Here is a 24,288-nt window from a genome sequence, read left to right on the forward strand (position 1 = left end):
GGTCCGGCAGGAGACTGGCTCCTGTGCATACTAACCACGGGAGAGATGAGGGATTGAACAAACAGATGGGAGGTGACAGACGGGAGGGCAGTGGTACCAGCTCCATTTCAACAGGTTGCCCCTCTGAGACTTCCGAATGTCTCTATCACATGAAGGTGTGTGTTATTACTTGGATGCACATTCAACACATCGTAATCCCAGGACGTGTTGCTGCTTTGCAGTGGATTTCCATGTCTACTAATTATGCTTTAAGCATCCTTCTCTGTCTGCTGTTTACATCCGCAATGCCGCTACCATGATGTCCACACAAGCACATGGTGTGATTATGCAGCACATGGTGTGATTATGCAGCACATGATTATGTTTAGGCTACAAAAGCACATGGCAATCATTGCCAGGACGTCAACAAACGCACGTGCTGGCATGGATGGTTAGAACTAGGCAATAAAGGCACAGATGGTTTGGATTAGGGAAAGGAGGCACATGTAAGGTGAAGAAAGAGAACATGGACTGAAAGACTGGGGTTTGTTGGATCCATCTATATGCTGTCCACCTGCCATATATGTGCTCTTGTGCTCCTTATATTTTTTAGGTTAGTGGTAGCATTTCAACCTTATGGCATCAAGGGGCGTAACATGCTGTTGCAACAGGTTTCTTGCAGCCACGTTCTCAGGAGTTATCTGATGTTAATTTGGGTATTTTAATATGTGGGTCTGTGGGGATTTACTCTCTTTTTGGAACCTCAAGTGACCCTTTAAAGAACTGCAGTTTGTGGCACTTCAGCATTGACTTCATTTATTAGCCTCAGAGGTGCCGCTTACATGCTATATCCAGTAATTAAAAGGTACAGCGACAAAGTATCTGTCAGTGTACTCAAATGAGCTGCAAACACACATTTAATATGCTCGGGAAAACAAACATTGATGTGAGTTACTGGTGTACAAGCGCTGGCCTTTTTTTTTGCAATTTTGAAGTGATGGTATTGGCGTCCTTCATGTTCTGTGTTGCTGGTTTAGGTGAAACAGGTTTTGACTCACCAGCCTCAAGACACTCTCACTGTAAACAGCAAGTACTGTATGTTCCACCTAAAACCTAATGCAGGATTTCTATAAACAAAGTGAGGAAGTTTTGTTGATTAATGTATCTGGTGGATTAGAAAAATGTTGATATTTCTGTAAAATGTTCACTGACAACATGTTTATTTTGTTTTCATCCCCAGATATCCAATCTTGCAGTGCAATAACTGCTCATAGGCAGCATTATTAAGCTTGTTTTTTTAATTTGGCACAGATAGCATATTAAGTTTAAGGTGAGGAGAAGATCGTGGTTTGGTTTAAAAATAAAGTTTCAAAGTAACACACAGTTGTCGACAACAACTCAAACAGTTAATTTTTGCAGGATCATGTTTGTGTGGCACAATTTAATGCAGCTGATGTCTCTCCCAGGTGTGTTGCATCAGTGGTTTAACAAGTCAGGCAGAACTTCTTCACTCAGCTGTGATCCTGGCACGACATCTTCTACACAAATTTACCAGACCAAATTAAGCAGCTCATTTTTGAACTATATCTATCAAAGTTATTCTTCCCACTGATGTCTCATGCAGACACATGCTATTTATAGCACAAAGAGATATTAACAACAATCTGGACAAATAAGCCGAAACAGTTTCTGAAACAGCAGGAAGCAGCACTCTGTTCATAGACAGCTGCAGGATTCAGCAAAATTTGATCTTTTTTATTTGTCTGTCATTCCTTTGTTTTTCTCTAACATTAAGAATTGGGTTTATTAAGTGAACATGCTGTGTGCTGTTTACTATGTCATGTTATACAATATCTGGATATAAAATGTCACAATGCCACCAAACAGCCAGTGATGGCCAGTGAATGTGGACATACCTAACATGCAAATGCTCATAAGGACAGTTGAGCGTGAAAACTTTTTGCAAAGTTGCATAAGTTTCATGGAATTCTGCCATATCCATACAGATTTTTAACTTATCCTTAAACAGCAGTATATGTTATCTTATGCAATTGCACACACAATGGTTCATATGATATCTAACAAATTAGTGCCCCATGAACTACATTATGTATTCAACTTAAAGCTAGGTCTACAAAGGGTTAGGTTTAAGAAAAAACACATAAAAATACATTTTGGAATCATGGATAATGTGTTCTGACTTGTTTAATTAATGGTTTTATTATTATTTTTTGCCCTGTTTAGGTTATCCTTTTCTAGTTCTATAAAGATCCAATGATAAAGCAGTAAGTTTGCTGGGAAGTTCCAAGTCAATAAGTTCCAGTGTTAAACTGTTATTGGAGATTTTATTTATTTTTCATTATTTACCAAAGCTTAGATTAAATGCGTATTATTTTTCTGCTGAGGTTACTCTCTGTTACTTGTTTTAATTTAGATGTGAACGGACTCTGAATGAACTCTGCTCCGTGTTGTACAGCATCACTAACCACAGCATCAAATCTGGCTTCATTTCCGTGTCAGGGTGGTTTCTGAATCAGTCATTAACCTCCAACTTTTGGAACTCGGAGGGAATGTCGTCGTCATAAAAAATTACTTTGACATTTCCATCTCCTGGATGTTTTAGTCATTTAGTCAGCCGTCTTTATCTCCACTGCGCAGACAGAAGCATATTAATACCCATCAATAATGTCATGTAGTGCATAAAGAGAACCCTCCCCTGAAAAGTTTAGGAGGAACAACAATCTGTGATGTAAATTTATGTTAATTTAATTTGCTCCAGAGAGGGAAAGTGTTGCTGTGTTTCAGCTTCATTTAACAGGGAAACAAAAGACCTCAGCTGCCTCTAAATACTGTTTTTCCACTGCATTTTATGCTACAGTAATGATCCTTTTTTTCTGTACAACAGGATTTGAATATGCACGTAATCCATGAAAGTTTACTCTAAGGCCATCAACAAAGTAAATCCAACATAAGGGCAGGTCCAAGTGTAAAGTAACTTATTTTCAGTGGTTGTATTTATTGGTGATATTCTGATTAAAAAATAATAGAAATGAAAGATGAGTGAAGATGCTCAAATAAAAACACTCTTCATTTATATCGATGGCAACCCTGTCAGTCATAATGAGGTTCACCAGCAGACTGATCAGACTAAAGTGATGTGAAACCTTTTATCTGCTCTAAAGAAGAAGAGACAGAGAGAGCAGGTTAAGCAGCTGCTGTATCAGTTCAATAGAGAGTTTGCACAGCTCACATCATCTCATTTTCTCAGTTGGACCCAGGAGAAAATGCACTCCCATTCACCCGCTGAACCGAGATTTTAAGTGCGCACGGCTGATGAGGGAATTGGGAACAGGTGAGCTGGAGGGCGGGGCAGTCAGGTGATCAGGAATTGCTGTCACAGGGGTTACTGCAGGTCAGGAGGGAGTGGCAGCTGGGAATTGAGCATAATGAGAGGTGATAATGACACGTATCAATAGGGGTTCAACAACCATTCATCATTTAAAAAACAAAATAGTATTGGTAATATTAACGGTAATGCTTGCTTGTTATATAATATTTTGGTCCTTATGCAGGTTCAGTTTGTTGGAAGAATTCACTGGGAATATTTTACAAAAGATTGTAGTTTAAAGGAATACTTCACTCACAAAATGCTCATTTGTATATTCATTACTCTCTGCATGCATGAAAAAGACAAACAATTCTTCATAAATTGAAGTCATGAGGCAGGTTTTCATCCCAGATTTACACAAGAATTAAGTGATATTTTCAATATGTTTATAAAATGTAAATAAAATAAATGGTATTGTAAAATATGGCTTTTTCAAATCAGTTTTTTTTTCTCAAAATGTACCTGTTTCAATTTTTTTGTTTACAAACTATCACACAATTCATGCAGTATAATCCAAGTCCTATTTATCCAAAACGTGCTCAGTTCAGACTGCTTTCACTTAAATTTATCACTACTGACATAGTGGCATGTAAGAAAAACATTTTTTTTCACATATTCAAAGTAAGACGAGGTTAAAGTATTTTTTTTTAAGCTCATGCAGTATTTTGGCTGCGTCATAATAGTTAAGACAGCACCTACCTTCCAAACGGCTCAAATGTGATTGGTCAGTACTACAAATGGAAACCAGAACACTTCTTATCCCTAAATCGTATACTGATGCCTACCGATTTTGAATACACACACAGATATCTGTCCACGGAGATTTCTGTTCCATGGACTGCTAAGAGTCACAAGAGCAGCAAAACTTAAAATTTATGAGTACAATGCATGTTGGATGACTGGTGAGACCGCTTCAAGAATGATACAGCTTTGTGTAGTGCTTTTAACCTGAGCAACGTCTTCCGGGCTTGCGTGGCATGCACACAACAGGACGTTATTTTTTTTATGAAAGTGTTCATGTACAAAATCAGTCATTTTTTTTAATTCTTCAGTGCTAAGCAGCCATTACTCTGGTGATTTAACTCTTCATGTCTTGTCTTTCAAACAGTCTCTAGGGCTGCAGCATCTTGTCCCTTGGGGTGTCTTAATTTAGCTTTGTAGTGCTCCTGTCAGCATTCATGCACGTTAGCAATCACGACTCCCTCTAACTACCCAGGAAATTTCAAATGCATCACTTTCTTTGCACCACAGGCATTTTCAAAGACAGAGCGACCAAACAGCAGGTGTTTGGCAGAGCAAGTGTAAAAGCCTTCAACAACCGTGTATCATTATTGTGTGGGATTATTCTGTGCTGAAGAGTATCAAAAGAGACATTTGTTTATATGAAAAACCATAAAAAACATCTTGAAGACAGAACTGTGTGAAAGAGACAAAGAACAAACACCTCAACAGAGCAGTAATGAGGTAAAATCACTGAGCATGAAACCATGCTGAGATAGGGGGTAAAAACAGCATTTTCAATATTTTTTTCCTAAAAAAATATCCCACTCATGATACAAAGAATTGCAGAGACAAGGACTTAAATAGATATCCAATAGTAATATTTGGATGGCTGGTTTTAAGCGTATCATTTATATCTCATTGTCAGCTTCTCTTCAATATTCTGTATCTCCCGTTTTGATGATCTCTTCGTATACCTGTCAGGCAAACACAGGTTAGTGCTTCAGCAAAAAACATATTAAATGTCTGCAGAGCGGAGGAAATGACAGACAGTCTGTGTTTATAGTCCGTGCTGCTTAAAGCTTTACTGTTAAAAGCTACTTTGAGATTTTTGGTGTCGGCTGCTCTCTGCAGGTGGTGCAGGCAGGGAGGAAAAGTACAAAAAAAAAAACTTGGTCTCATCGTAAAAGCTTTTATTTTTTTCATGATATGAAGAAAAAGCACAGCAAGTAACATAAAAGCTTTCTGGCTAACTCAAAACATGAAGTGTGGAAGATAAGTTTTGAGAGCGAATTTAATTTCGTATTCATATATACAGCAAGTATGGAAATTATGTTCACTTACAACAAATGGATTTTAGTCGACTCTGATGCTGTGCTTTGGCTGAGTTCTTATGTTTAAACGTGAAACATGTATGTCAATCTTCCAGTCTCTCTTTCCATATTTTGACACATACAGTATGGCTCTGACATCTCAAATTTCACAGAGGGTTCATTTTCCTAGTAGAAAAAGTGCTTTTTATAAATTAACATCAAGTCCAAAAGGTTAGTTTAACTGTAAGGAGGTTGTGTGTTGGTACACATAGATTCAGCATGTTTTGTTTTCCAATAAATTATTTTCAACACGGCAGAGAAATATTTTTATAAGCACACAAATAACCATTTACATTTTTAAATATTTACATCCTCAAAATGACAGCAGAAAGAGAAAAAAAATCAGAAATTGTTCTGTCTTCACATCTTATCGATCCACTGGCGCCGGTGGCCCAGCGGCTCTGTGTGTCTAGTAAAGCACTGAGCTCCTGGTGAATCATCCCGCTCTGTCCTGTCAGGTCAGTGGGAGGTCAGAGCTCCTGCTAAATGAAATATTCCTTTTGGTTTTCACTGGGAGCGCTCTGAGAGTCCGCCTGGCTGCTGAAGGGGAACTCATGGCTGTCTTCAGGCTGCGCCTCTTTGACTTCCTGGTTTCGATACGTCTCCTTCCTGCTGCAGATGAATCTGGCCATTATCGCCAGTGCAGAAACAGTGACGAAGATCACCACGGCGATCACCCCTAAAAACACAGAAATGCACCAAGAGAATTTTACCTCAAATTCACAGAAATAAACAGAAGTTTGTCTTCTTTTTTTTTATTTTCTTGCCAAGAGAAGCTCAATACCGCTTTTAAATCTGAGTGGTAAAGATACCCTGTGGACTTGAATCAGGCAGTTTTTTTGGTGTGCAGGTCGGTAACACCAGTCTGCCCAGTCTTTTCCATCATTCCACAGCCAAACAGGTTCATTGCTAACAGGTGATAGTGGCATGATTAGGTACAATTTTGAGATTTCATCATCTACAATCATAATATATTCCTCAAGGCCAAATTTGAAGAAATGCCCTCAAGGTATTTTTGAGATATCCCACAAGATATTCACAAGTATGAGACAGACAAGGTCACAGTGACCCTGACCTTTGACCACCAAATCTAATCAGTTCATCTTTGAGTCCAAGTGAATGTCTGTGCCAGATCTGAAGAGTTCATGACAAAACAAGTTAAGAATGAGACAGATGCAGGGCCACAATGACTTCGACTTTGATCTATAACCACCAAAATCCAATCAGTTAATCCCTGAGTCAAAGTGAATGTTTGTGCTAAATCTGAAAAAAAAAATCCTCAAGACGTTCTTAAAGTATCATGCTCATGAGAACAGGTCTGTCGGGTGGAGGTACAGACAACCTGAACACATAATGCCTCCGGCTTTTTGGCTGTCACTGGTGCAAAGGCATAACAATCTCCAAATAAACAGGCAGGTAACAAACTCAAAGTACAAAGGAAATACATATCAAAACCATACTGAAAACAAAGCAGAATGCAACAATGAACTATGGGAAGAAATGAAAAACATGAGGCTGAGCAGAGAATGACACAATGAGAGGGATAAACACAGCGGTCGAACTGACAAAGGACAAAGGGAAAGACAGGTTTATATACACAAAGAACTAATCAATAGAACGAGACAGCTGGAGAAGGTGGACACAGGCAAAAGGAGGGAAACAGTGATTGGTTTACAACAAGGGAGTGGTAAGGAACACTAGGGTGGAGCAAATGAGACTAATAGAGAGCAGGTGTGCAGGGAAGACTCTGGGATCAGGGAAGGACTAATAAGACTGAAAGAAGACGTTACAGAAATGTTACAGAAAACAGGCGGGAAACAGCCAAAGGCAGGAAGAACCAAGGACAGTGGGAACCTAATCAAGGACAGGTGAAACTAACAAGGGCAGGGCAGGCAAACACTTTGGGGAAACACAAAGACAGGAAGTAAACCAGACATGACACATGAGGAGAAAATCTACAAAATAAAACAGTAAACACATGTAATATGAATAAATAACATGAAACAAGGAAAAACATGTCCTCAAGATAAAAGAATATAGTCAAAATCTAAGATTATGACAGCAAGAGAGTCAGCAAGTGAGTAACGAGACACACAGGAAATCATTTGACACTATTGTGCTGAAAACAGCGCGAGCAAGTTCAACAGAGCTCGCTTTGACTGATGCTGACTGTTGCTTCAATTAAGGCAAGAGCTGACAGAAAATGACGTTTAGTGAATACAAAAGCTAATATCTATTTAGGCTTTTACATCACTCTTATTTCTAACGAGACAGCTGCACAATCTGCAGCTCTTAAACTTTAAATTTGATGCAGTGGATTTAAACATTTTAGCTAAGAAGAAGAACAATAGATTTAGGTCTGACACTGTCCCGTAATGAAGGAAAAGTATAAATCACTTTAGTTTTTGGACAAATCAAAATTAATTATTTTTACGGATTGAATAATTATGTGATACCAAATAACAAACAGACTAATCTATTAGCTGTAATACAACAGCAGTGTAAAAACAGACTTTGGCAAATCAGAACTAAGCATATAAACATAATAAGTGGTGAAAGTATGGTATGATTTGAAGAAATTATATCACATTTAATGTGTAATTAACATCGTTCTGATGAAAAATATATGGTGAACTGTTGATAATGTGATCTGTGGTTTTAAAGAAGCTGCCCTTAGAGCCACTGTGGGCAAACTGACCAGAAAACACCGCAGACACATTCAGTAGATCAGTGAGAGTCTGAGTCTGAGAATATTCTTGCTCAGATTTTCTGCATCACAGATAAACTGCAGGTTCCTGTCTAAAAAAAAAACAACAAAAAACACTTTGCGATGCATACAATGATACTATACATGCACCACTTTGTTAGGTGGCATTTATGCCACATTAGGGCTCAAGATTTGATTTCAGCTGATTTCAAGCTGAAACCCAGAACATAACCTGCTCCCAACCAGGTTAAGTTTGAACATAAGTTACCATGGTGATCCAGCCAGGTTAAAGAAAGCCATCTTTGTAGCACAGGAAACCCTGGCTTTAGACTAAACAGACCTCACTGAGGCTCTAATCTCGCTTCGTGGCTCACCCCTCAGGGAAGGCAAGGAGGAAGATGAGCTGCTAAACATGGATGTAAACCATGCAGGATTTGTAATCGACTTTACAAATGCCTGATGAGGAAAAACGTACATTCAGCATGTTGGTAAGGCTTCAAGGATACATGCAGTGTGTTTTGGTGAGAAACAATCAATAGAAACATAACTTTTGATTGTGTGCGAGAAAACTCCACAGGGCACTTTTTAAAGATGGATCTAATGGCAGTTTGCCAAACTGAGCACAAAGACTAGAAGCAAGGAGAAACACTTAGCCTGGCTCCCTACATAGTTTAAAAATAACCACCACCTCTAAAGCTCATGATTAACAGACTGCGTTATGTTTTTTAAATACTGCATAAACAGAAATGTAAAAATAAAATTGTGTATGTTTTGGAGGAAGTAACTATGTTTTCTTGGTGAGAAGCATCAAACTAGTCCTTAAAACATTATGTGAACATGAAATCCAGTGGGCTAGATTTCTGCTGGAAATGCCAGTAATACATGCAATACAAGCAATTGGATTACTGGGTTTCTGACAAGGTTTAACCATGCTCACATTTGCATGAGAAAGACATCAAACAGTGGAAGTACCAATGTGGCAGCAGTGCTGAGGGATGAAAACAAGATTATTACACGCGACTGCACTTTCCTGTATCCAAAATATTTAAGTACAGAGACTAAAACTGGAAAAACCTAAATAAATGAATGAAAACCATGAGGTAATACACAACCAAACACACACAAGAAAAAACTACAACAATTCAAAAATTAATTGAAAAACAATCATTTATGCCACAAGATCATCTATAAATTAAATATAAACTGATCATAAGTTTTGCTGACAAAAGAAATGGCATGCTATTTTTAAATTTTTTTATTATTATTGTTATTATTTTCATCAGGATGATTTTTCTGAGCTTGTTTATGTAGTACTCATTTGGGCACAACAGGCTGAAGTGCACAGCTGTTCCATGTCCCAAATAGGACTAAAAGCATTCATATTTTCTTCCAAGTGAATATTAATTTATCCATGCGCTCTAAATATAAGGTAAATGTATTGGGTGATGGTAAGTTATGTAACACTACTGTTATGTCTTTCAGCTGGAAGATAATATGAATGCTTTTATTTCTGTTTAGAAAACAAGGTTGTGCATTTCAGTTTTTAGTGGCTAGAACAGGTATTACAACAACAAATACTTGAAAAATGATCCTAGCAACAAAAAAAAAAGAGAAATCTTCTGAAAAACTCCCTTTTTTTCATCTTCTTCCATAAGTGAAAAGAAAGACATTTGGAAAAATCATCTTAGATTTTTTTTACCAGGCAAAACTTTTTTTTCTCCACCAAATTTCTCCAAAAAATGAGAAAAAATGTAAGCTACTAAGAAAAATTAACTTTACAAACTTGTTACTGTTCTTAAATCACAAACAAAGGAGAGAAAACAATTTAGATCGGACTTCAAAAATGGACTGGATGTTCTCACTTGCCTCTCAAAAGATTTCCACGGTTTTAGGTATAAACAAACTCAAATTTATACCAGTAAAGCTTCTGGTTTGAGACACAAAATACTGCTTGACTGGGTTTAAATCTGCATTGAAGTGGTTTTAAAATGGAAACACAAGTCTAAAATCCTTTTGTCAGCAAGGTTTTCATGTATGAATTCAGCCCCCAAATATTCTCATTAAACAGCTAACCCATTAATCCCCCTGCCTCTTTTTTCTCTCGAAGATCAAAACTACTCTCTCCTCACTCGCATCCTGCACGAAAACTTATTAACTTATATAACTTATATAAAGTTCTGAGTCTATAATTTTATATTTACATACTTTACACACTCAGCACATTGTCCGTATTACAATTTAAATATTACCGTTTTAGTGCTGATCTCCACTCCTGTATATCTTTACATTTCTATTTTTACACATTTAAATACTCAGCATATTATGCATACTTTATATTTTTTTAATATTTACATATTTTGCTTATTGTTTACTATTACTGTATTTCTATTTTTACATTTCTATTTTTATATACTTGGGCTTGTTCTTATTTCTACTTGCTATAACTCTCTAAGCTGGCATCAGAGCAACTGGAACTAACCACAGTTTCCCCCCAGCAATCAATTAAGTATTTGTGATTCTGAAATTTTAATGAATCGTTATTATTCACTATTGTGATTGCATTACCTCCAATTAGAGCCGAGTCACTTCTGATGGCGTTGACTAAAGGTTGACCTGGATCAACTGAACCAGGTTGCTCTGTGGAGAGAAAGCAGAAAAGGCATTCAGAAAAGAGAGGTAAAAAAGACACAGAGCATGAAAGGGATAGAACAAAAAGTTAGAGGAAAATGTGATATAGCATAAAAAAAGAAGAAAGATGAGGTAAAGGAGTGCAAAGGGACAGATCGAGTAACTGGGAGAACCATCAGTCAGTGCAGACAGAGCTCGCTGAAAGCCTCCGCACAGCCTCAAAGGACTTCACTACAGTTGTCTGACTAATCTCATCTGTCGTAGTGCCATCATTCTGTCTGCTTACCGAGGAGGATGGTTAATGAGCCTATAAAGAGTCTAATGAACAGCCCTCAGAATACAATAAAAGGCATACCAGGAAGGGAGAGGGGTGGGGTGGTTATTTAATGATTCTTTTAGTGTATATAGTAGAGTATAATTTGGGATATAAGGGCTGAGTCTGCTCTTTGTACCTGATAAGGAGTGTGTGGTTTCTGCCGCGTAGGGATTGGCTGGAGAGGAGGAAGCACAGCTCGACTGGGCCAAAGGGCCGCTGACAATAACAGGGCTGTCAGGGTGTAGCAGAGCAGCTTTCAGAGGACTGATGGAGTTAAAGCAAACACCTGACAGACAGCCTGCGAACCCAAGAGAGGCCAAGTCTGCCAGCTCGGCATCCAACTCATCAGACTCTAAAGACGAGGAGAGAAACACAGAGACAAGAGTGGCTGAGTGAGAAGACAAATCTGTTATCAGCAAGTTCCAATTACACATTTAAGATACAGCCGCGATGAGCATTTATCTTGATGAGACCATGGTTACGGTGATAAGTGGTATCTGTCTATCTCTTAATCATTTTAATATCCATTTTGATGCAGCAAAAGAGGATAAACCTGCTGGAAATGATTATGCTAAATAAAACACTGATAGTGGATGATGCTGAAAAAACACATCATTTACAAAGGGGACGTTTTTCAGAGTTAAAGACCATATTTTTAAACAATGATTATAGCAGTATTCATGCATGCTAACTACAGTATGGATAAGCTGTCTATACGTATATGTGTATAACCTGTATTTAACTATTAGTCACATCGAGAATAAAACACCTTTTACGAGTAACATTCAGCCAACATAGCATCAAACAGCAACATCCAGCACAAACAGGAAGACAACATCAAATCACAACTGCAGTAATATGTATGTTAAAAATACATTACATAATACAGTGCACTAAAGAAGTATTTCACTGCTGGAAGGAGGGTTATTTCATAAAATTAGGCTGTCTGTGCAGTACAAACATGCAAATACTTTAATAAGTAATTGGTGCTACATGACTTGAGAAAAAAGAAAAAAAAAAGGGAAATAGTATTTGCTTTTGCTCAATAGATAGAAAACCTACAACTACCAGAATGCACCACGCTGCACCAGACCAATAAATGCTCCCACTGTTAGGTGATGTAATTGGAGATCGTCCATTTGACACAATCGCGGCCTTCTGGTAACAATCATTCTCTAATCACAGTAAAACAGTGAGCTAAAACATGTTTCTCAAAACATTTGAGGTTAAAAATAGGCAACTTAGTAACAAAATATTGGTTAATATTTTATCAGCGCTGCTTAGTTTTAACGATTGATCTCATTTTTGCCAACTTTTGTTTTCACTATGCAGGAAGCAGTATGGCACCCAGCTCGTGTTCACAAACTTGCTATTATAGCTAAACAGGGCACTAAAATATGTTTTGGAAAATATTTTAGGCCAGAAATAGGCAATACAGGAACAAAATCTTGATTTATTTTGATTAGTTCTGTAGTTTTACCCTATGATTGGAGTTTCGTCTGAGTTTTAAGATCCATGTCTTTACTGTATATGCCGTTGGTGGCTGCATGGTTGGTGAGCAATAAGAAAAAGCAGAAGCCCGAGAGCCAGGAAAATCCACTGGAGTTTTACGTACCTATGTTGTTATATAAAGCCGGTTAAAAATTGGCTTATTATCCCTTATTAGCAAGAGAGCAATATTTAGTCTGGAGTTTGTTCGTTAATTGACACAGCTTCACCTACAGCAACACTTCTATTAATCTAAGTTTTGTTTAGATTAGGTCATTTAAAGAGATGTTTGAATTTGGCCTGCAGATTGTTCCAGAAGGAAGGACCTCGCAAAGAGTTAATTTAGTTTGAAAACTGCTTAAGGTGATCTATTAGACTAAAATGTACCAGTATTGTTAGCTACACAAAGTGATGGATGACATCCCACTATGCTGTATAAAGTACAATCCTTAGTTAAGGTAAAAGACAGGTAATGCTTATGGTTAAATGCATACAAAAAAGAAACTATCGGTCTGAGATGGGACATGAATCACAGCATCAAAGTCAAATGCGTTCTGTACCCTTGTAGTTTGTCATGCTCGTTACATAAAGGCCGCACAACTCCCTGCATCTGCACTTACTGTTGGCACTGGATATAAATCATGTCCTGCAGAATCTATCAATGTGAACATTATTTCTCAGGACACAATCTGATCCCAAATGATTTTTACTCATTCAATACTGTATATACAATAGAGTAAATCCAGAAACAAGCTTCTCATTGAATGACAAGGCATACTTTTCACATTGTATTGTAAAATACAATAAGAAAATGGAGGAGAAAGAAGAGGCAAGGTGGTTGCCTGCTTTGTTGAGATGAAAGCTACCTGCTCAGCATAAAATACCACATGTTGCAGTTTAGGTAAACAGCTAGTAAGCAACAAGTCTATCCTAAAATGTTAGTTACACCATACACCGTGAAAGTGCTTGGTGAAACAAATGGCATAACATTTACTTTTCTATTTTTAGAGCCTTAATGCTGGTGCTACAGGGGAGGGAACTGGGTCATTAAAATCAAAAGGATTTATTCCCTTAGGAGCCGGAATATGCTCAGCAAATTTCATGGTAATTTGCCTTTAACATTATTATATTTCTTGTGTACAAGTGCAGGTTGTAGTATAAAATTGTAATGAGAAGAGAAGGGCGAAGGGGTCACCAAAACTTTAGGACTCATCCTCCGGGTACCAGAATTCTCAGTAAAGTTCAACAAATGCTTAGCAATTAGATTTCAAATACTTTAAAAGTGTTGGTTAAGTGAAAAGTGGACATGTGACTATTTATAGGTAACACTTTTGAGATTGTCACTAGATTGCCTCTCAGCTGTCATAAGAAAACTACAAAAAACATATAAACACCTCCTTAAGAAACTGCCAGCTGGTCTAACTCATGGCTAATGTGCTCAAGTCACTATTTGTGACAACAGGTGCTAAATGAAATCTTGGTTAGCTATAAATGTCAGTGTGAACTACAATTATTCCTGCAGTGCAATTTGATTACGCAGCACATCATCGCCACTCATCTAAGTTATTACAGGAGTGAAGCAACTTTTCACCACATTAATGGGACACTGCAGAGTGGCCTGGCTGGAGAGGGCTGTTTATCAGCTGTGTATTTGATCAGGCTTTGATTAACTTTTAAATTGAATGTGGTCCTCCCAGCGGTGGGGTGGGGGGGCAGCCTGCAGGATGGCGAGCAACAGATTGAGATGGGAGGGAAAGTTTATAACACAACAGATTTAAGTCACAGCTGTAGCATCAGATTGTCCAACACTGAAATACCACATTTTTTGTTTACAAAGACAACTCTTCTCTATCTCTGTGTGTCTGTATTTTCAGCATGCATGTACGTATGTTCATATTTATGAAAAAGGAATCAGTCATTTTCTGTAACCGCTTGTCCCCGTAAGGGTCGCGGGGGGGCTGGAGCCAATCCCAGCTGTCATTGAGCGGAAGGCGGGGTACACCCTGGACAGGTCGCCAGACTATCGCAGGGCCGACACATATAGACAGACACCCACACACGCTCACATTCACACCTAAGGGCAATTTAGAGTCACCAATCAACCTGAGCTGCATGTCTTTGGACTGTGGGAGGAAGCCGGAGACCCTGGAGAGAACCCACGCAGACACGGGGAGAACATGCAAACTCCGCACAGAAGGGCCCCCGCCCAACTGGGCTTATGAAAAAGGAATATCCAAAAAATATGGTCAAAACAAAAGCCAAACAACTGAAACTGACCATAGAAGATCCTAAAATGTTTTCTCTTTAAATTAGTTTTAGTTTAGTTTAGATTAGTAAAAAAAAACACAATACAGTATGTAAAGCTAAATAATACGGGTGATGTGGTAACATTTCTCACAATATCCAGTACTGGTGGTATTAGGTGTTGAAAATGCTGAAAAGAGTCCGTGCCTTCACTAAGAAGGATTTGGATGTTTATGTGCGCAGTCAAATCCCACACTGACAGCCCTGGCCTTGTATCCACGAACCGACGATTACTGTCCACCCCCGCCCAGCTGCTGCCCTTTACCTCCACCTCTCGTTGTATCACTATCTCACCCTCCCTCTCTCCTCATCACCCACCCTTCTCTCTCTCTCTGTGAACAGCTCCGTCTCTACATTCTTTCCTGCTCCATTAGTTAGGCTGATGGATGACAGCGCTGGCAGGGAGTGACAGTATATCAACTATCTTGCTGCCTCTCTGATACTGATATGACTGCCTGCGTCCTCTGGCTCAGCAGAGAGAAGGCTGGGTCACACACTAACACGGCCGGGGTCAACACACAAAGAAATTTCCAACAGATGAACATGTTTGTGCACCTTACACGTGTGTTGGTCTGGCATCGGATGCTTTTGGTTTTCCATCATCAAAACTAAGTATTTCAGTAGATATATGAATACAAAAAAATATCAATATACGTATGGTCATTATTGCGGTGGGTTGTAGGTTGAGTCGGCTGTTATCAGTAGAGTCATGTACTGTTCACATTTGAACCTATATTGTTACCAGTGCCTGTTATTTGGTACTCTACTCTCTCTATCATAACAAAATTGTAATTATTCAGCAAGTTTCAGGGATGACGTAATGGACTAAAAACAACTTTGCTTTCCAACTCTTTTCTAATCACACATAGAGCTAATCTTCTGTCTTGGTCTGTCTGTCTGTCTGTCTGCATGTGTCTGTCTATGTGCGCAACAATAGTTTTGGCTCGCTTGGAAGCTCTGGAGCTCTGTGGCTGGCTTCCCAGCTTCAGGGCTCTTCTGCCTCCTGTCTGAAGTTGAACTGGGCAGCTCTGTGGAGCACCGTTGCCAGTCTTGCAACTCTTTAAGTGACTTCCAGGCTTTGGGGTGTTTTGCAGCAACTCTGCATCTTGCCTGAACCCGGTGCTCTCACTCAGATGCACTCTCAGGTACCAAAATGTGCCACAGATGGATTAAATGTGAATCAACACTTGGCAGTACTGAAGTTATTTAGTCGGTATCCTTAAAAGTGCAGAGTTCAATACCAAACCCTAGTTATCACACTATAAAATGACAGTCATCAACAGGAGCAACTTTATTAGGTTTCACTTTTAGTTTTGTTGGGTTTAGACGCCAATATTACATAGTTAGGTTTAGAAAAAAAGATGACGGTTTGGGTTAGGTCTGTGTGTTACAAAAATTCACCAATTAGTGCTACAGTCCTGTGTTTTTTTGACCTGTCCACCACCCTGGCTTTCTGGAATGGACTTTCACTCTCTATGTACAGTATAATACGAACATAATGTCACTTGACTTTTTCTTTTGCACCCATCATAATTACTACATCTACTAGAGGTTGCTGTCTAACAAGAAACACAACCATTTAATTGACCGATGACTTGACAATAAACCTACTGTGCTTACTGGTGTAGATTCAGCAGGTGTAGATATAGCAGCCCTCTTCAGATCTTTATCTGTGAGGCTGATAACCACTGATTACTCCTTTTTAACTGAGTGATCACACTCAAAGCAGATGGCAAGGAAAGGCGTCAGCTCAGAGACACCTATCACGTGCTATTTTATTACAAGTGTGTTGGAAAATGGGTGAATGTATGTATGGATACTTAAATGACAAGATATTATGTGATTCTTCAATGTCTACATCAACATACAACAAGAACTACTACACATAACAAACTCACTGCTTTTTATATCTGCTTTGTTTTGAGTTTTGATGGCACCTGTTTCAGTTTAACATCTAACAAACCTTACACTGCCAGTTGGGCTTCCACCAACTCACAATTTATTCGACTTTTATAGTGAAGCTGTTAAAGCTTCCTGTAGTTTTAACGTTTGTGAATGCTAAGTCCTTGGCCATAAGTGAATGAATTGCCATCAGCACGTCAGTTGCACAGCAGCAGTCTCCAATTAGGAAATGAAACAGGGCAAAATAGAAGTTACCTGGATGTAACTCCAGTTCTATCAGTATGCTTACAGTTATTAAAGCAGTTACTGTGGGAAATATAGTTACAGTTAAAGCCTAATCACATACAATACATGTAATACTGTGGTGCTCATTTCAGAAGATTTAGAACTAATATCTATTCTGAACGTATGCAGGGAGAGATCGATGTTTACCCTTAATGTCAAGTGTAAATCCAGCTTTAGGGTTAAGGTTTGAATACATTAAATCAGTAATTAAGTATTAGAGTTGCCCCTTGAAAGCTGAAGGCTCAAATAATCAGTCAGAGATGCCAAGCTGACTGAGATTGCTTTCTATGCAGTGTATTTCTGGGAACATTTTCTCCCCAGATTTTTTTTAAAGATCATTAAGCTACTGAGCACCCCTTACTGCCCAGGTTTTCCTGTTAAGTGAGTGCTCTTGACTTTAACACTACTCTACAGACGCTATGCAGCTGCACAGAGGGTGAGAGAAATTGCACCATAAGGTGAAGAAGTAGCAAATTTTAAAGCTTGCAGCAAGTTAATACGATACAGTCTCTGGCTTTTGCTGATATCTAGTGTCGCGAAAAAATGTTATTGTGCATTTGTGATTCGTCGTTAGCACCATTGGCTTGTTTTCAATCTGACCTAAATGCTGCTGTCACAATGAACGTCCCGCTGAGCCCTGTTCAAATTTCCAAACTTTGTATGAAATCATTGAATATTTGTACTGAACAGTCAAATGTGATCCGGCTGACATCATTCTGAGTCAGGTGCAGCTCTAGTAATTATGTGAATTCTGAAAAGATTCTTATTGTGAATCTCTTCTGATACCTAACCCTATCTCAGCCCCTTGTTTCAAAAGCACTTTTGTCTCAGATGAGGGTATTAAAAAGTAAATATTAATTGTAATGGATGAAAACACAAAGGCATCACAGCTCTAGTTACAACGTCTCTCCCCTTTAACAGATGCTCTGGGGAGACAGATCAGTCCTGTAGCGGACGACATGAGTGATGTGAAAGCAAAATGTTCTGTCAGGCAGAGAGAGGCTGAACTGTACCGTCTGACTTCCTGGTTTAGTTTGACCCCTCCCACAGCGGCTGAGACTTATTGGTTGTTATGCTGTATCGCAGGGTGCTGACTCCAATCTTCCAAGTAATTTGTTCTTTTCAATCTCTCCTCATTACCATACAAAGTGAAGGACCTTTTCCAAAGTTATTACCATTACAGCTGTCTGAAGCTGCGCTCAGCTAGACAGACATAAAGACTGTATTACTCACCGCTTCGATAACACAGATAAAGGTTCGCAAACGTATACTGTATTTTCTGAACTTCTACATTAGTGAAAAAAACAATGCCATTTGCACACATATTTTACCAACCCCTATGGCTCTAAAATGCTTCTAATGCCACATAACAACGACTTAAGTGGGCGGCTCCACCTTTAGTAGGTTCTAAGGTTCTTGTTTTGCATCTCCACAGTAAAGTGCTCTCTTCGTGACCATTTGAATATGGATGTCAACTTGTTTTTTAAAAGCACCACAGCTGTTGCTCAGGTTGCAGCTTTCCCACTGGCTGACCCAACATGATGAATAGAAAACAGCAGAAAGCTCCAGAACAGTGTTTGTCGCATAGGGCCCAAACATCTCAGTGCTGTTATTCAAATGAGTCTGTCTAAGTGCTGGAGTTTCTGCACTTACCCGGCACTCTGCCCAGAATGAGTGATTTGATGCTGTTAAATTCCACATCGGATGTCAAGTTGAAGTCCTCTCTGGTGTTCTGGTCGATCTGAAAGATAATGTATGTCACATCTGCAAAGGTAAAAGCTCAGAGGGTAAAAAGCAAAGACCGATAACAGCGACAAACTGTCAAGGACAGCTTTTTATTGTTAAGTGTTTAAACAATGGTTGCTCTGTGTTGAAACTTCGACAAATGGCTGCAGAGAAGCAAGCAATTAAACATGAAAAGCCTGCCGGAGGCTGAACTTCTGGTCTGACCTGCATATTTAAATGGGATTAAACCCTAAAGCTGGAAACCAATAGACCCATGAGATGCAGTGGTTTGCAGTAGCTGAGTGGAGAAGTGGAGCAGGTTCTGAGGTGGTAAATGCCGCACAGAGAGAGAGACACTCTTTTATAATAACACAGAGGGGGTGATGTATCACTTGCAAACACAGAGATTTGGGCTTTAGTAAATCATTTATCAATGAGACATCTGCTAATGTTGATCAACCTGAGACTAAAGTGGAGCCACAATAAACAGGGAAAATAACTAGAAGCTTGAAAACAGAGAGGAAATGTAGCATTTCTACATTTACTTTCTGATTGAGTTCCAAAATCTTTTTGTCAGAGGCAAATCTCGACATTTGGAGTGCCTTAAGTGAGATATCTACTGGTATGCCACGGGGGACTGATCTTTTAATTATGTGTATATATTTTTCTTTCAATTATGATTCAATTATTTGACTTGTCGATGCCTACTTATATAGCATTACTTGAAACTGCTGGCTGGTGTTTTTGTACTTTGTCACTGATCACTTACAGACACGGTTTGGTTGGTATTTTCAAGCCCATGGATCGACTCAGGACATCATTTCTTTAATTTTCATACCAGGGTGAAGACAACCTAGTATCAGAATAGAATGCTGGCATTGTACGTTTCTACAAACCATGGATATGTTACATTCCTACATTACATACTTATCATGTCAATGTTTTTTCAAAGTGTCGAATTTCAGACTAAATGTAAATGAGCTGAGTTTCTCATCAGGAAGAAGAGGAAACATTGGATGGCTTAACTAGGTGAGACAGCTGCCAAGCAGCAAACAGCAGCAAAACATTGTTTGAGGCCAACAAACAGCAAAGTTGTTTTTTTTTATGACACGTTGGGACACTTCAAGCCATGTTTGTACCAACAAAAGTGGGTACTATAAGCCAAAACATTCATTCATTTTCTAACCAAGTGGTTTTTGTGCATACCAACATTATCACGATTATTTACATAGTAAATAATGGATGTAGCCACCATTATGTCATCATTTGGTTTATTTAATCCTGTTTTTAAGCCCCAAATTCGGCATTTCAGATGTCACCCTCTATTTTTTTGGAGCAAGAAGTGGATCTGACTCAAACAGCCCCACCCTTACATTTAAGTAACATTTGGCCTTAATAAAATGTAAAAGGGTGATATATTAAAAAACTCATCCCCATACATCTGTCATGAATATTGAAATTAGCTATGGAGGCCAAAATTGTTTTTTGTACCAGTCTGTAAACATGTTTTTAACATGTACGTTTACTCTGTTTTGGAGCCAGCCTCATGGCCATTTGATGAAGTGCAGTTTTTGGCACTTCAGCTTTAGCTTTACTTTTCAGCCTTTGCAGGTTGCTGCTTGGTTGTTGCAACAAAAAAAAAATAATAAAAATGAAGACATAAGAAACATAAAGTTTCAGCACGTCCAGGACATATGAAACCTCAAAATCTAGAATATCTGTAGTTTGCTGAAATGTACAATGCTAACATTGTTTTCTGGTGATTTGGTGTAGGTTATTGTTTATCATCTCATCTTTTGCTGTAGGTGACTCAAGCTTAGGGTAAACCTTTGCAAAAAGTTTCCTGTTTATGAGTATAATCCTGGTTTGGGTCATATTCTAATATAGCTGCATGGAACATAATTAAGCTGGGTGCTCCCATCCCTGTATACATGATTCATTTGCAGTGAGAGAATGAACCACATGGCCACAAAGTAAGCATCTGCCAGCACTTTCAATTAATAATATGACAACATGCATCAGCCTCACTAGTGTCCCTGTGCAGGCTGCCTCTCATTATTAGGTGTTTAGTGCAGTGTGAGCAGTGGGTTTATCTAACAATGTAATGATGCACAATGTGGATGTCACTCTGACAGACTTTTAAAGGAGGATGGAGCATCTGAAATTAATTACAAAAGATTTCTTACTTTTTCTTGTCTTTTGTTCGCAGTGTTTGTTGTGGTGATGTGTGTGACAGTCTGAATTATTTGTGTGTACCTGAACAGAGACGCTGTCTGCCTGTCTCCTGATGATCACTGTGTGCAGACGTCCATCAGCCAAGTTCGTGACTCTGCTCCCAAACACCTCGGCATCTCTGCTGCTGTGCAACTTGTACCTCAATTCCAGCTCATCTTTGAAAAGAAAACAGAACAACATGAGGGTTTTGTTGTGTCTTCTATGTCTTTTCAAGTGAAGCACTAGTGCATGTAATTTCTTTGTTGTAAAGCATGTTGGACTGCATTTCTTGTCTGAAAGGGGTGATACACCATAAGTTTATTATTATTCTTATTAAAAGTACTATCTTACTCTTTTGTACAAGCATGTAAGTAATCAAAGAGAATTTTTTAAGTTCTTTTTTGTCACTGATGGACCCTTGTTTTTTGTATATACATAAAAAGTCATGCTCTGCAAATTTACATGTATCGCATGTTTGTGTCAGATTATATTTATTCCAGGTGTTTTTCTTTTCATACCTTTTCCTATAAAAAGCAATGCAACCATTTTCATACATATCCCATGTAATCATGAGCTGATCATTTTCTGCATAACCCATGTATTCTGGAAGGCTGCGATCATGTGACCAGTGCGCTGACAGGAATAAACAAGGAAGCAGTCCCAAGCTGTCTCTAAGGAGGCCGGTTGGGGTTCTGAATGGGTCACAAGGTACATCCTCACAATGTTACTTTTTCCTAAACCTAACCTTAGTAACTTTACTTGCCTCAACCTAATAACACCCAACTTTGTTTCTTAAAACTAACCTCAATAACCTTACGTTACTTTTGTAACGTAATTCATAGGGAGCTAATTTGTGGGATATCACATGAACTGTACTATCAGAATATGTTGATCCATAAAAAAGAGTGGACTTTTATTTTTTTCACAGAAGGGCAATTTGAGTTCTGCAGACAGAAGTCGCTGATACCCTTTCCCACCAACATGGAACCTGTTTCATTTCAGTCTCGCGCCTTATTTTGACCAAAAATATATTGGTTCAGAACCTGAAAATTTGGTTCTCAGCTGAAACCAAAACGTAAGAGGGTTTTCCTTGACCTGAAGTGCAAACTGTCAGCGTACATGTCATATTCTCTGGGTTGGAGAAAGACGAGCGAAAAGGCAACAATAGAGAAGTCATGTGATAAATCATAACAGAAATTAGAGAGTGCAGTGGTCTTATAAATACTGGTTCCTGCTTGTTTTTTGGGTAAAACAAATATCTCTAATAACAGAACAAAGTTTGCAGGGTATCAATGTAATCTGCAATTTTGCTACAACTCTTAACGTTTGTCGTACAATGGTTCAGTGCAAAACTGGTGGAAACACGAGCTGGTTCCCTTGATAGCACCAAATATCCTGAATAAAACCTGCTCAAGAACCAGAGCTGATTTGGTGGGAAAGGGGCATCAATAATAGATATACTTATGAGATATAACATAGATCTAACACAAGCTGTTGCTAAAAACTGAAGTAAACTGTATATGCTATACTGTTGTTGTTGTTGTTGTTGTTGATCACCAACAATACAGCCAATGCCAAAACCAAAATGCAGAACGATCTTATCTAATCTTAATAATGTTGCTGGCTGATACAAACATGTCTAAACTTAAAGATGCAATTTAAATAGTCTTTGATAGTTAATTAAGTCTCAAAAATGTCCACATTCTTGGCTATGAACATCTAAGAAGGCATGTCTTCCCTCCCTCAAAGAAAGAACATTTCACCCAGATATCTGAATGCTCCAAGTTACCAGCTGCCGAATTAAGAAACTACAAACCATTAAATACTTTGAGGATTAATACTTTATCTCTATGAATAACACTCCATGATATTAAATTAATTTCCCTCTTTTTTTTTTACACTTAATAAATTCCATAACGCTAAGATAATTTGAATGCTCTGCAGTGTCTGCAGACTTTACAGATGAGCAGAAGTGATAGCATATAATCTTTTTTTTTTCTTTAAGATTCAAACACTTAATACTTAATACCCCTTTTCATTTTTTCCTAACTATGACTCACTATGTTTCTTTCCCCCCCCCCCATGGACCTTTAGGGAGCAATTCCCCTATCATAAGAGCACATCTTGATAATAAAAACAATCTCATAGAGGGCAAAGAGTGTTTCAGGCTCTCAGCAAGGGACTTAGGAAAGTTTCTTTGTGTGCAGGAACTGAGGCTCCTGTTACAGCAGCAGCAATGGAGAGAAACATGAGAAAAGCCTTTGCATCCAAAATCCAAAAGGAACCTCTCTCTGGGATATAATTAGATACTTCAGCAAGAGTGCAGTTACCTAATGATAACTTGATCAAAACCTGCCACCCCTTAGCTTTCTCTCAGTCTACAAAAAAAGCTGGATATTAATTATACTAAGAGCAGAATTTATTTACAATGATATTAAAAGTACATGTCACTTAATGGATTAAAGAAAGCCACCCAATATGTCCATCACGTGTTGCTAATTTTTGCCATTATGACAATGCATGGTGTTCAAAATTACTAAATCTCCAATTCCAAAACTAAACTTCACACTAGAAAAAAAAATGAATTCAGTTATGTTTACAAGATGCACACACTGGGTAATGGCAAATCCTATTGTGCTATGCAGGAATGCTGGCATTGCTCCCTGCCAACTGGAGCTCTGTAAAGCTCGACAGTGAAGCGAGTGATTAAAGTTTGAACACAATAAATAATCACAACGGCAAGAACAAGAGAAGGAGGACCCCTGCTGAAAAACAGAATTATCATTTAATAGTAACTGCACCAAATGTTTTCTTTGAACCTGACACTGTGCATGACAATTAGCCTGGCTGCGTGGAGGAGGCAGCAGAGGGTGACGGGATGAATGCAGCGGGAGACAGAAACAGAGAGAGGAGAGAGTGAACATAAGTCAGTGTGGGAATTATATCAGGTCATTGTCCTCACCATGACTGTTGATGAGCAGAGCCAGGTATTCCCTGTAAAAAGAGTTAACGTAGAGCAGCAGAGCAGGACTCTGACTGGTCCAGAAGCTCAGGGAGATGTTTTCTCCTCTCAGCATCACATCGGAGTAAATCGACGATGGCGACGCACTGCTGTTCCTGCTCAGCTCGTAGGGCTCCTTGAGGTTGTAGACGATGGATGTTGACGACGTGAAGCTGGCTGAAACCTCTGAAAGTTAGAAAGTTACAGAGTTGGGATGAATCAGTGGTGGATCTGACTAGTGAACTTCCTGTGTAGGGC

General features: G+C 38.7%; 1 protein-coding gene across 1 annotated transcript in view; it reads right to left on the reverse strand.

Moving 5' to 3' along the window:
- Positions 1–5,271: 5,271 nt before the first annotated feature.
- The window catches only part of LOC121962364 (contactin-associated protein-like 4), a 132,637-nt gene continuing 113,620 nt past the window's right edge, over positions 5,272–24,288 (reverse strand). Inside the window, exons 19-24 of the mRNA XM_042512620.2 lie at positions 23,992–24,216; positions 21,072–21,205; positions 18,744–18,831; positions 11,248–11,463; positions 10,733–10,804; positions 5,272–6,139 (exon numbers count right to left, since the gene is read on the reverse strand). Of these exons, the coding sequence (XP_042368554.2) occupies positions 5,943–6,139; positions 10,733–10,804; positions 11,248–11,463; positions 18,744–18,831; positions 21,072–21,205; positions 23,992–24,216 (932 nt within the window). The 3' untranslated portion in view covers positions 5,272–5,942. The remainder of the gene's footprint in view (positions 6,140–10,732; positions 10,805–11,247; positions 11,464–18,743; positions 18,832–21,071; positions 21,206–23,991; positions 24,217–24,288) is intronic.

Source organism: Plectropomus leopardus, chromosome 5 (genome assembly GCF_026936395.1).
Source record: "Plectropomus leopardus strain MGB_pleo_1.0 chromosome 5, ASM2693639v1, whole genome shotgun sequence".
Classification (NCBI taxonomy): domain Eukaryota; kingdom Metazoa; phylum Chordata; class Actinopteri; order Perciformes; family Serranidae; genus Plectropomus; species Plectropomus leopardus.